Source organism: Phaethon lepturus, unplaced genomic scaffold, assembly GCF_000687285.1.
Source record: "Phaethon lepturus isolate BGI_N335 unplaced genomic scaffold, ASM68728v1 scaffold12449, whole genome shotgun sequence".
NCBI classification, from domain to species: domain Eukaryota; kingdom Metazoa; phylum Chordata; class Aves; order Phaethontiformes; family Phaethontidae; genus Phaethon; species Phaethon lepturus.
Window position 1 is genome coordinate 3,067 of NW_010564203.1, and position 12,308 is coordinate 15,374.

Sequence of the window (12,308 nt, forward strand, 5' to 3'; positions counted from 1 at the left end):
CCTTTTCTTTAACCTAAGGTCATATATTGTGGAGTCCTGAAGAAAACTTTTCACAAGACTTTCTCTTCACATGTCTGAGCTTTGCCAGGAAGAAACCAGAGCTTCTTCAGGGTAGAAGTTTTCTTAGAGGTTCACTTCAAGGGACTGGAGGAATAGAATTAATAGGACTGGTAGGCTCTGCATGTTCCAGTTATTGGCTAGGTAATTCCAAAGGGTTTAGAGTTGTGGTTGCATACTGTAGTTCAACAGCTTGGAGGAAGATGAGGGAAGAAATAGATGGAGAAAGCTTACAGTCTAAGACGTGTGTGTATATTCTACAAAACCTCCATTCTAGAAAAGAGTAGGAAAATGAAGAATCTTTTTTGCAGTTCATGTTACAACATTTGTTTATGGCTCCAAAAGCCTGTGTCTGTCTGGGTATTCGTATTAGCAAACTGTCAGAAGCTTCCATAAACAAGTTAGTAATCTGGGAAATTTCACTGAGATGGTCACTGACTGTAACTTTATGCTAACAGCATTTGACTTAGGCTAAACTTGTGATAGTGGTTGCACTTCCTGAACTGTTTATGGCTGTGGCTACTGCACAAGAACACCGATTTTGTATTCACTAACCTGTATCAGGTGTAATAAGGTGCAACAGCTCTTTCAGTGGTGACACTTTAACTTTGCATGAGGTTCTGTACAGTGCAAGGGACGTGGTAGTAATATACCATGTTTCCTTAAGATTAAAGGGTGGAAACATCTAAAGATTGAACACTTTGCTAAATGTTTTGCAGGTTGGACAATCTGCTCAACATGGCTTATGGAGTAAAGAGGTAATAAAGGACTGTTAGGTTCATAATAACCAAATTAAGTACTCTGCATACTCTTTACTTTTTTCTGTAAGACTTAAGTTGGATTTTTGCATGTTGATATCTCAGCTGAAATTGTTCATTTTGGTGCATTGTGCATGAAAGACAATACTTTTGTACCAGCTCCATGGAATTCCTGTTTCAAATGACTTACTAATCCTCACTGGTTTTGTAGCATGCTTTTCTTTTGTTTTTCTATGCTACTTCATTTCAGACAGACCTAGCAGTGTTCCTCTAATTGTTTGTAGCATTGTAGATAGTATTTGTGCAGTTGAGGAAAAACAATTATTTGCCATGTTACCTTATTAGTCTGGCCACTGTATTCATGCTGTGAAAAGCCCTGTATCATCAATTTTTATTTTTAAATTTCTTTGCTGTGATTTTCTATGAACGGCTACTTTATTATTTCTATTTTGTTTCCCCCATTCCTCAGTAGGTTTCCTCCGATGACCATTGATGGAATGACCAGTTTGGCTGGAATTAATATCCCTGGGCATGCAGGAACTGGATGGTGCATTTTTGTGTACAACTTGGCCCCTGATGCAGATGAGAGTATCCTCTGGCAAATGTTTGGACCCTTTGGAGCAGTAACCAATGTGAAGGTCATCCGTGATTTTAACACCAACAAGTGCAAAGGTTTTGGATTTGTGACTATGACAAACTATGATGAGGCAGCTATGGCAATAGCCAGCCTGAATGGATACCGCCTTGGGGACAGAGTATTGCAGGTCTCCTTCAAAACAAACAAAACGCACAAAGCCTAACAAGTTATTCTCAGTGCATTAATACATGAAAACTCTACAACAAAGGCAGTTTACAAGAAGCTTTATGCATTAGTAAATGCCTTTGTTGTATGCCAGTGTGGAAATGGGGATAAAATGACTACTTAGCATCCTAAGAATATGTGAGATTTTTTTATTGCTAATATTTGAATTAAACTTCTTAAATATCTTTTGTGTTTGAATATTGACAAGAGGTACAGGGTTTTTACCTGTCACAATGCATATTCTATTGCCTTCTTTGAAGAAGGTGGACCTTTTAAAATGTTTCAGCTAAGGGAAGAAGTTTTTTCTTTTTATGACTGCCTTTACATATGAGTAAATATTGAGGCTTTGTGTTACACCTTCTAAGTTTTTTTTGTTGTTTCTTGATTTGCCTTGTTTAATTATACATGTTAATACAATGCTGTTTTGTTGTTCAAGAAAAGTATTTGAAGTTTACATTTTATTTATAAAGTTATAAGCAGTATTTATTTTATAATTATCATTTGGGTTGGGGAATGGGAACACATTATAAAAGCTTATTGTAAGAATACTGGAGAACTTTTCGTAAAGCAGTACCTTGCCAAAGAGATAAGAGCCTCTTTGATGTGGGTTTAAAAAAGCATCTATTTTTATAGAAAAAAAAAATTTGGAGAAACTTTTTACTGGTCCTGGAACAATATTTTGACTTGAATACTTTGAGAAATCTCTTCATATGACACCTAGTGAGCTTTTAAAACTTACCAGGAAATTTGCAGTTGTTGGGGAAAATTTAGAAAGATTTATGATGTAGAAATACTTTTGAGACCTTTGTATTAAGTAGTAGAGTCAGTGGGATGCACTGTTGGTTTCATTTTTGTAATCATCAGTGGAGTCTTTGATCATCCTGGTTATTAAGTGATAGATGGCTCACATTAATTTGTGATTTTGAAACAAATGAAAATTTAAAAAAGAATCTTAAGAGCAAGCAGGAAACTTAAAATACTGAGAGATGGGGGAAAAAAATCTGTTCTTCCTAAAGAATTCCCTTCAGATAGAGCTCATGGTGTTTAGTGATGTACTTGCTATTGTTTGAAGAATTGTTTTGTCTTAAGAAAAGACATTGAGCATGGTTTGCGCAGTAGCAAATCAGCAGAAGTTGCCTGAGTTGGATATATTTGGAGGTATTTTGAAAGTTATGTTCAAGGCTAACACCTGAGCTTTGTGTAATGTAAATAAGACCTTGAGTTATGAACCTTTCAGCTAATTTTGATTTAATTCCTTTCAAGTTACATGCCAAGTGATGTTCAATTTTGAATGTTTTTGTATAAATTTTTCTTTGTAAATGGCATTAACATTGTTACTTGAGGTCTGCTTATTCATTTCTGTTGTCCTGAGGACTTGAATTTACAGTGCATCAAATCTGTTGCTATTTTTGTCTGTAGATAGTCTAGCTTCAGCTGTTTATGGTGATGCTACATTTTTGTTTATAAATATGTTTGTGGTAAAAATGAGTATAATCATAGGTTTTGAACAAATTTCCTTACATTTTTCATACAAAAACCATAAATACCTGTATGCTATTGAAATTTAACTTTGTATGATGCTTAAATCACTATTTGGGGAAATAGAAAAAGTCTTTACCATGTACTGAAGAAATTTAAGGAAAAAAAAAAAACAGAATATTTTCTGATTAGCATCTAGCTTATAATTAAATTTTTAAAAAAGCTGAGGGTTTGATGCCTTCACCAGGATGCACTGACAACTATGTAGTTACGTCCTGCTTTTTGTATAAACTGAGATGCTCATATGCTTCCCCTTAGAAAAAGCAATGTTCTATGCATAACATAGTTGTACACAATCTTTGCAGTTGCTTTTGGTTCTTATTCTTTTGTAGTTAAAAAATTTTCAGTATAGTACAGTACATATACTGTGAAGCGCGTGCTAAAGTGAATAAGCGAGTTTTCATGCTGACCCACTCAATGCTATTCAAAAATCAATTGGCTTCCTGAGCACTTCCTCATTCTTAGGTACGTTTAGATTGTTAAAGCTAATCCTCTGCATTAAAAATTGTATATACTATAGAAATCACAAACTTTCCAATGTGGGGAAAACAGTAGCTACATGCTTCTTTCCTATACTACTGTAGCAACTAACAGCATTGATGAGAAGGCATGTAAATTGGGCTTCACTTTACAGTGTTTATCAGAGCACTTAGTAAAATATAAGGCTGGTATTTATTTGAAGTTGTATAGTATGACTTAATTCACATCTGTTGGAATAGAAAATATATTCTGTTGAGTATTTAAGAGGTTGTACATGTTTTCTTTTGTGTTTGGATCCTTTGTACTTTTTCATGTTCAGTACATCAATAAACAAAGTTGAAGGGAAAACAGTGTCATGGGCAGGTCTTTTACCATGTTGTCCTCTGCTTTAATGGGTAAGCAATCTGAGGGAAGGATTTCTGCAAAGCTCTTGAGCTCCTTTTAACTTAGCTTAGGATCACAGTTACCAAGGAGGTAAAACAGAGCTGTGTACCGGTTCTGTTATGTTAGAATTAGTATCAAGTGTTTTAACTTTGGTTTTATATGAACCACTCAATACTTAGTCTGGTATAATAAATGAGGATCATTAAACACATTCAGTAAAAATAAATTTGCTGTCTGTCTAGCAGACTGCTATTCAGTGTAGCTAAGTTAATGCCTAGTGTGTTAGGAATAAATACAGAGGAGAGGGAAGGATTTGCTCTTTATTGCAATGTTCATTTGCTGTTTAATTAATTAATTGCTTTAATGTCTGGGCTCCATTAATTGAGTGGATATTCAGTTAACTTTAGTTGGCTGTTCCTTTTCCCTTCCTGGCTCTTGAAGAAATTCTTTAAAAATCAGTCAACTGTCTCTTGCCTTTTTCAAGTACATTTACTCCTAAATTCATTTGCTTTGCTCAGTTGAATGAGAGTGAATTTCTATCAGTGAGAATACAATTCCTAAAGTGTCTTATGTGGAATAGCTTTTAACTGTTTTCTTTCACCTTCTCTTTTACATCTCTACTGTGAGATGTTTTTGATACAAAACCTTGTAGCATGCCCATGGGTGAACATCTCCTACCACTACAGTGTGGTGGTGTGGTGGAGTTGAATTTACTTGGATGATGGGGTCACAAGTCTGTGAACAACACACATGGATAATAGTACTTCACAACGTCATTCATAAACAGACTGACTAAAGAGTCAGTATTAGTATTTGTATTTAGTTATAGAAATAGTGTGTACTGATGACTTTTTATATGGTTATGTTCTTTGGTAGTTGGAGTAATGAAAAGGATTCAAGAGAGTGCTTGGCAGCAAATGAGCTGTATTTGGAGTTCATATTCCAGCAGGGGCATCTGTGCGTTCAGCTTGCACTCTTTCACAGAAGGATAGTTGTAGTTCTCAACTTACACTAGTTTGAGTACATTGTAACTAGCTACAGTTGAATTACTTTATTACATGAAATGAGGACAAAATGTGTTCATAAACTGCCTTCAGTTTAAAATCAAAACTGCTTATATTTTGAGGGTTAGCTGTGTATAAGCAGGCAGTCAAGGAGCAACACCAAAAATCATCAGTTACAAGTGTAGTTGCCCAGAGGAGAGTTCAGTGCTGAAAAATGTGATTATATGTAGCTAAGCACCTCTGGGTAGTCAGAGCTCATGAGTAAAGGAACCTGATACAAATTTATACAGAGGAAGTAATTTCCTTACTATATTAAAGTTTAATGATAAAGCTAAGGGATAAAATGTGAAACTGCTTCATGCAATATGGTGGAGGAGGACTAGTTTCTTTTTGGACTAAATAATAAAGAGTTTCAGGAAGGTGTATAAACATCTGTGTGGTACTAACAATGGTAGCTAAGACAAGCTGGAATCATGACCCTGGCAGAGGGTGAGCTGTAATTCAGGTAAATGAGTGTTAGCTAGGGCACTTCTGGAAGGGCTTCATTATTGCAGAAACATGCTTGAGGCTTGTGTGGCCTCTTCTGAAAGAGATATATGCAATGAAATCAACTGTCACAGGTGAACTTCCCACCTGCACCTAGAAAACCCTTCCTTTGGCAAGAGACCATTTTCCCAGTGTGGATGAAAAAGGTGCATTTGGTTGCACCAAAAGCTGGTGGTTGTCCGCTGGGGTTGTACATGGTGTGTATTTCTTGCATAACACCCAGGGGTCATCAAGGACTAGTGAGTCTGGAGTACTCTTACCTGTACTGAGCAGGTACTGAGCATTTAAAATCTATGTCCCTTTGTCACTTCAAACACACTACCTGAAGGTGACTAAATGTATAGGAATGGTGACTTAAGTTAAATCTTGAAAAGCAGCAACTGGTCAGGTCTTACTATCAAAACGTGTATAGCTTTGCTTTATGACTAGCAGAGTCTCAGTTTTTATGCTACTGAGAAATAACACAATGAGAGATGCTCCATCATGGGTAAAAATAATAGCCTGGGTTTGTGCTATGTCAACCCTGCCAACACTGATCCAACTGTGCTTGCACCTGCTTTAACGCTGGGCTTTGTCTGCCCAGCTGTGGCATTGAGCCTTCATTGTTTCAATGTGTGCATCTCAAAACCAAGAAGAATTCCCCTATTTTTACACTGAAATTTTCCAAATGAAACTTTGCTGTGGAGGCACCAGTCTACAAAACTACTATTGTAATGACTAATACTTTGGGCCAGCAGATATGCTAGCACATCAGAGGTCATCTGGGCCAAGTAGCTAAAAACAAAGCTTAGAGAAACTGGGTCGTTGGATGGGAGGCAGTGGAACAGGTACACTGTGATAATGTAGGAAGTCTGTTGGGGTGAGGAGCAGTTTTAATCTGAAAAGCATGACTTAGTTACCAGAAGTGTGGGGAGCATGACAAAAACTGAGGAAGCAATATAAACTTCCAGATATCTTCAAAGCAACATGAGTGACTTCAGTGTATTAAGAGGTTGCCTAACTTTATGCTATCAAGTCTGATGCAGTACTGTCTTGTCTTACAATTACTCTCCTATTTTCTGCTTTTGACCATCATTCTGCTCTGGGACATAAATGCGAACAAGGAAAACACTAATTTTTTTGTACTTGCAAGGCTACTCAAAACCAAGCATAACTGCAGAAAGTTAATAAAATGTCTTATTTTATGTACTATATCATGTGACTCCCATACATATGTGAATTTAAGTCAACATGACATTTTTACATTACATTGTTAGTGACCCTGTAATACTATAAGCAAATTTGCTACAACTGCTGGCAGAGTATCAATTATAAACACTGCACAGTTTACAAAAACATGAGAGCTAAATTTTAATTTAAAGCAACTCAATAAGCTAAATTTTAATTTGAAGCAACTTTAATAAGTTAAATTACACTCACTTGTGCAGTAGGACCCTTGCTTTGTACATCACATGTATTTCTGTTGCTTTGAGTGCAAGGATGTTCTTAGTTTCAAGTGTTTACATGAATGTTGTGCAGATAAAACCTTCTGCAAGTCACCCAGCTGCTGACGAGGCTATTTGCCAACACTTAGGAAAGACAACATTCTCTAATAAAAGATCAAATATCCCTGAAAGCTAGTCCACTACTTCTTGATGTCTACTGGTCTCAAAAGCTTGGTATTATTAGAAATGCAAGGTATTAATTAGCAGCCTGTTCTGTCAGAACAAAGGTGGAGATAGGTCAAAGTGAAACCTTCTTTTCTACTACTATCTCTGCTTTGTGCCATCATACAAAACACAACAGGCAAAAGTGTGGTGGCAGGCTTTTATTTTCTGTTATTTTTCTGTTTATTTTAACATTGGCACTATTCTGATAGATCCAAAGCATTTGAAGTTGTACCCTTCAAGCTGCCTGTCTTCCCTGTTCAACAGTTCATGTTTTCTGAGAAGTTATGACTCCAGAGACTTTCTGGTTGAATTCTTTCTTGTAGTGGTGTGGTGCATATTCATTACAAACAGCTGCAGTATCCATTTTTTTGCCACAAACTCAGGTATGTTACAAATCTGAATTTTGACTGTAACTGTAATGCTTGCCATAAATGATGCCCACTGATGGTGGGCTTTTTTTGTACAGGCAAAATATTCAGTAAAGTGAGTTTAGGCTTCCTCAGATTCCTGTTTGTTGTGCTAACACTTGTCAGCCACATGACATGTGTGGTGCTCCCCATCCCACCTCTCTGATCTGTTATTAACCAACCCATTCATTGTGCATCCAAGCCATGCAAATAGATTTGTGCATGTAACAGATTAAAAGCTTAAGAACAAGGTTTTTACAGACTTCAGGGAAGACCAGAAAGGGCAAAACTAATCTTCAAATTAGTTCCATTTTGTTACCTATACAACACTTGTATAAACTGATCCACAGCGGTTTAACAACTTACTTTACTAGAAAGTACTCATTCCTGGATGCTACTGCTTACTGTCTTGATTGAAAACGGGGTCTTCCATGTTCTAGATAGCCTAACAATATTTGCCATAACTGTGAAGTTGATGCCTTAGAAATTTATATGGCCATCCCTTAAAAATTGGGAGAAGAGAGAAGGAAACCCCAGAAGGGTCAAGTCTGGACCAAAAAGAAAAGGTAAAAAAGCTGTTGAAAATTCAGATTGCGTCTGAGGCTCATCAAGATGGCTCTTCTTTCAAAGATTACCCTCCTTAGTTCTTTGGCTTGTTCTTGCTTTCTCTGGGAAAATGGGTATTTCATTTCCTGCTACCAAGATAGCTTCTCTAGAAAAGCAGAAGCAAAGCCAAGAAGGATGTGAAAAAACTAAAAGACAGAAGAAGCCTGAAAAAAGCTTTCAAATTCTGATGCCAAATTTCAGCAGTTCTGTCAGTTGACAGTGGGCTGCTTTGAAATCTATGCAAAGCATGGAGCGCAGAAAAATAAACTAAAAAATTGTAAGTGAACTAATAATAAAATAAAATTCTAATAAAATAAATCAGAAGTTAACTTCCTCCTTCAGTTGATTGAATTGCTGCCTGTGGTGTGTATTTCTTGAGGACTTCACCTGGTCATGGTAAATATTTGAAGAGACTTTGAGAGCCCCTGCTTTAAGCATTTGTTCACAATAAAATTTTGTAGCTATTACCTAGAAAAGGAAATGGAGAGTTGAGCAAATTTCCTTCCTCATGATGGAATTTGGAGTAATTACTAGATATATCAAAATAGCTTATTTTGTTCTCTGTTTCACACGAACATTTTTCCTTAGCAGCAGCTTGAGGTATGGATTTCTGTACAAGAATGAAGGAATTGGTCCATACTAGGTACTTAAATGCAAACTCAGTTTTTTTGGAAAAAGTTGATACTTCTCCAACTCTGTGAATCACAGAACCACAGAATCACTAAGGTTGGAAAGGACCTTCAAGATCATCAGGTCCAACCATTAATCCAGCGCCACCATAAAGTTCATGAAGATGCTGCTGTAAAGCCTTTCTTATGTTTCTTGTCTCTGAGAAGTAGCAGGTACTTTCTTCCATTGATGAAGATCAATTTTGCAAAATATTCCAGGTGGGAATGTTTTTGTTTTATTTCAGGCTGAGTTCATCTTATAATGTGGCCTAGTTCTTAATCTTCTACTTTTATAAACTTTGAACTGTAAATAAGCCTTGCAAGGTCTAATCCAGGGAATATATGGTATATGATTTCAAGGAGTCTTGTCAGGGCACTATGTGACCATGTTTGCTGCTATTTGACAGTGTTTTCTTCTTAGATGATTCCTAGACATGAAAGGTCCTTCAGTAGTATGGCAGCATTGTGACAGATGTCACAAAATATTGTTCCTTAAATTGTGGTCTTTAGCTTTTTCCAAATACCCGGGTTAGAAAACAGCCCTGTTGTCTGGTCACTCTACCCTTGTGTCAAGTATCCCTTCAGCAGAAGGGGCTTTGAAGAGTTGGGTAAACTTGCAAATTCAAAGCTACTTGGCAGAATCCAGCAGTAGTCATGGTAACAGGTATCAGCAGGCTTTTGGACTGGAAGATCATTTGGGATTTTGGTGGTTTGGGGCAAAGCAATCTTCTCCTAGTGTCCACGCATTGGGAGAAAACAGTGTCAGGCTCTGGGAGAGACCCTGTTCCCATCATAATCTGGTTTCACTTAGCCACCAAGACAGGTGGAAAATTAAGAGTTGAGACTTTGGGTTCAGAAAGTTGCTTTGAACATCTTTAGTGTTTCTCCAGGAATGCATACACTATGCAATGGAAGTCACCAAAATGACAGTAACAAATGGGATGAAGTGAGCAGCTCTGCACTTGGAGCCTATTTATCCAGAAGAGATGTACTTCAGCTTCTTAAATGGCTTAGCCTGGCTGTGGAGGAGAGGAGATGGGGTCTGTTGGAGGCATCCAATGTGAATCTTCCATCAGACGTGCTGACATGCTCTTCTTTACCTAAATGAACCTGCTTGCACACCAGAGCTTTGGGAAGATAGCTGCATTTTTCTTCATGTTGGTACTGTCAACTCCTCACCTTGAGTAACTCCAGGCTGCCATAGAAATACCATCTGGGTTCTAACTAGTTTAATTGTTGCTGTTTGTTCAGGCTCCTTTGCCTGTAGATGAGCAGGTGTGTCATGTTCACAGTGAATGGCACTTCACTTTGAAGGCCACGGAGCTTTTGTTTTTCATTAGGTCCCCTTAAATGTCTTCAGGTATTGGCAAACCTTACAGATTCTGAACTGTTCTTTCTAAATCCAGTCAGCTGCTCACCAGCTGAGGTCTATCAACCCTTTTAAGAATCTGATTTTCTTAGTAAACGAAGCAAAACTGTTTTGGGGGAGATTGAGGGTTTTTTTCATCTCTCAGCCTTAGCTGCCCATGTATTGTCACTTCCATCTTCAGCCTGATATTTTGTGCATAATGCTTCATGGAAGGAGTGTTGCTTCACATTCAGATTTATTAATATTAATATTAGTATATGGGTATTGCTAGTTTGATGTTTTGAGATTCTGGAGAAAAGAAGGAAGCAGAAGGATATGAAAGTTTCATTTCACTTTGAACACTGGTATGTTTTTCTTTCCTTTTGGCTACTAACATGAGCTTGCAAGCTAAGCATTTTTCACTGAGGCTGTGCTCTTTACTACTGTGTGGACTGAAATGCAGCACTCGGCTCAAACAAGTCTGTCTTGTTAATTCTTTTCTGTCCTAAAATTACAGCCGTGCCTTACTGCATGTATTACTGATGCAGACAGAAGATCATAAAGTCCCACTACTACAAATTAAGTTATGAAAGAAATCAGGTGTTCTGGAACTGCTGTGGCTTCAGCAGATACACAAAATAAAAATAAATATCCCCAAACATGAGGGAGAAATTCATGGTGGGGGAAGGTTTAGGAGGGAATGAGAGTTACCTTGATGTATAAATACTTCTTTTTTCTTTACTTCAGACTGCACATGCTTTTTCTATTGCTGCAAGATGCATGGATGCAGTTGATAAGATGCATCTGTTCAAGGTGCTGGTAGGAAGAAGACACAAAGAAGATCCGACCATCTTGTTGACTGGGGAGGGTGGAAAGACACTTTCTTAAGCAATTGGAAGCTCATCTGGATTGCCCTGCTAGCAGAGGTCCCTACAGGTAAGAAAAGATTGCATTGTTCATGACTTCAATGTAATATTTTTCTTTCTGTGCATTTAAGCATGATCATTTTGCTACTCCAGAGTTGAAAGGAAGATTTGGGAGGTGTGTAGGACCACCAACCCAAGTGGTTTTAGATATCAAACATAGCACTCATGCTTCTGCATGTTTAGCTTACAGAGGCAGAGATCCCTCATAAGGTAGGCAAATCCACTATGTATTTTGTGTGTGTGAACAGCACTAATATTCCCATGTAGGCATGGCATTTTTTATGCTGCTCTTCCCCCAGGATGTATTTCTGGCATGTGTGCTCTTGTAAATAACATAGTGAATTTTTAACAGGAGTAGGTTCCAAATGTACAAAATTGTTCACAGATATAACAGCTCTGTAAAAGCACACGTCAGGAAATCATAAATTTAGCATTGTCGTACAGTGCTAAAGATATACAAGAATAGCTGCATAGGAAGAGTAAAACAAAGGTCCTTTGCGTATGAGAAATGGGGTGTTGTGTTGGGTACCTCCTGTGTGAGGTCTGGCAGGCTTGTTTAAAGAACGTGTCACTCCTTGTCCCTGCCTTTCCTCGGAGCTGAAGTGGAGACAAGACAAAGCCCAACTCCAGGTGTAGCGTGGGAGCATTGGCATCTCTGGCTGATAGTCCGGAGTTTGCTTGGTCTTTTCAGCACAAGAACTGCCTGTACAGAGTCAAGCTGGTGTTGGGGGACACAGGGTATCCTGGTATGGCTTCCCTCTGGCCACAGGGCTACTGAACTTGTGGTAGTTCACTATCTGGTGCATAATGTGTCAAGAAGGCAGGCCTAGCCTTAAATGTCTATGGAGAGCTACTCTGTCAGAAATCTGTTAAAGGGTTTTTGGGAAACTGATGTTTAAATAGATGATAAATATTAATACAACTTAGTGGGTTAGTCTTTTTTTTAGGAGCCTTTGTCCTAGGAAATTTCGTAAGCTCACTGTGAAAAGTAGAAAATTATGTGATAATGATGAGTTTGAGAGAGAAAAATGGCACTGAGAATTGCTTTGTTTTTCCTAGAACAGAAATAAATCTAATAATGGTCATTTTTCAACGTGATCTTCTTAACCCTTTCTTCTGTAGCTATGCATACTC

The 12,308-nt window shown here is 37.7% G+C and overlaps 1 protein-coding gene across 1 annotated transcript; it reads left to right on the forward strand.

Moving 5' to 3' along the window:
• The first annotated feature begins 774 nt into the window (after positions 1 to 774).
• LOC104626779 (ELAV-like protein 2) lies at positions 775 to 2,247 on the forward strand. The gene is made up of 2 exons (XM_010294799.1): positions 775 to 815; positions 1,285 to 2,247. The coding sequence occupies exons 1-2, from the start codon at positions 796 to 798 to the stop codon at positions 1,613 to 1,615; spliced, it is 351 nt and encodes a 116-aa protein (XP_010293101.1). The 5' UTR covers positions 775 to 795; the 3' UTR covers positions 1,616 to 2,247.
• The last annotated feature ends 10,061 nt before the right edge of the window (positions 2,248 to 12,308 follow it).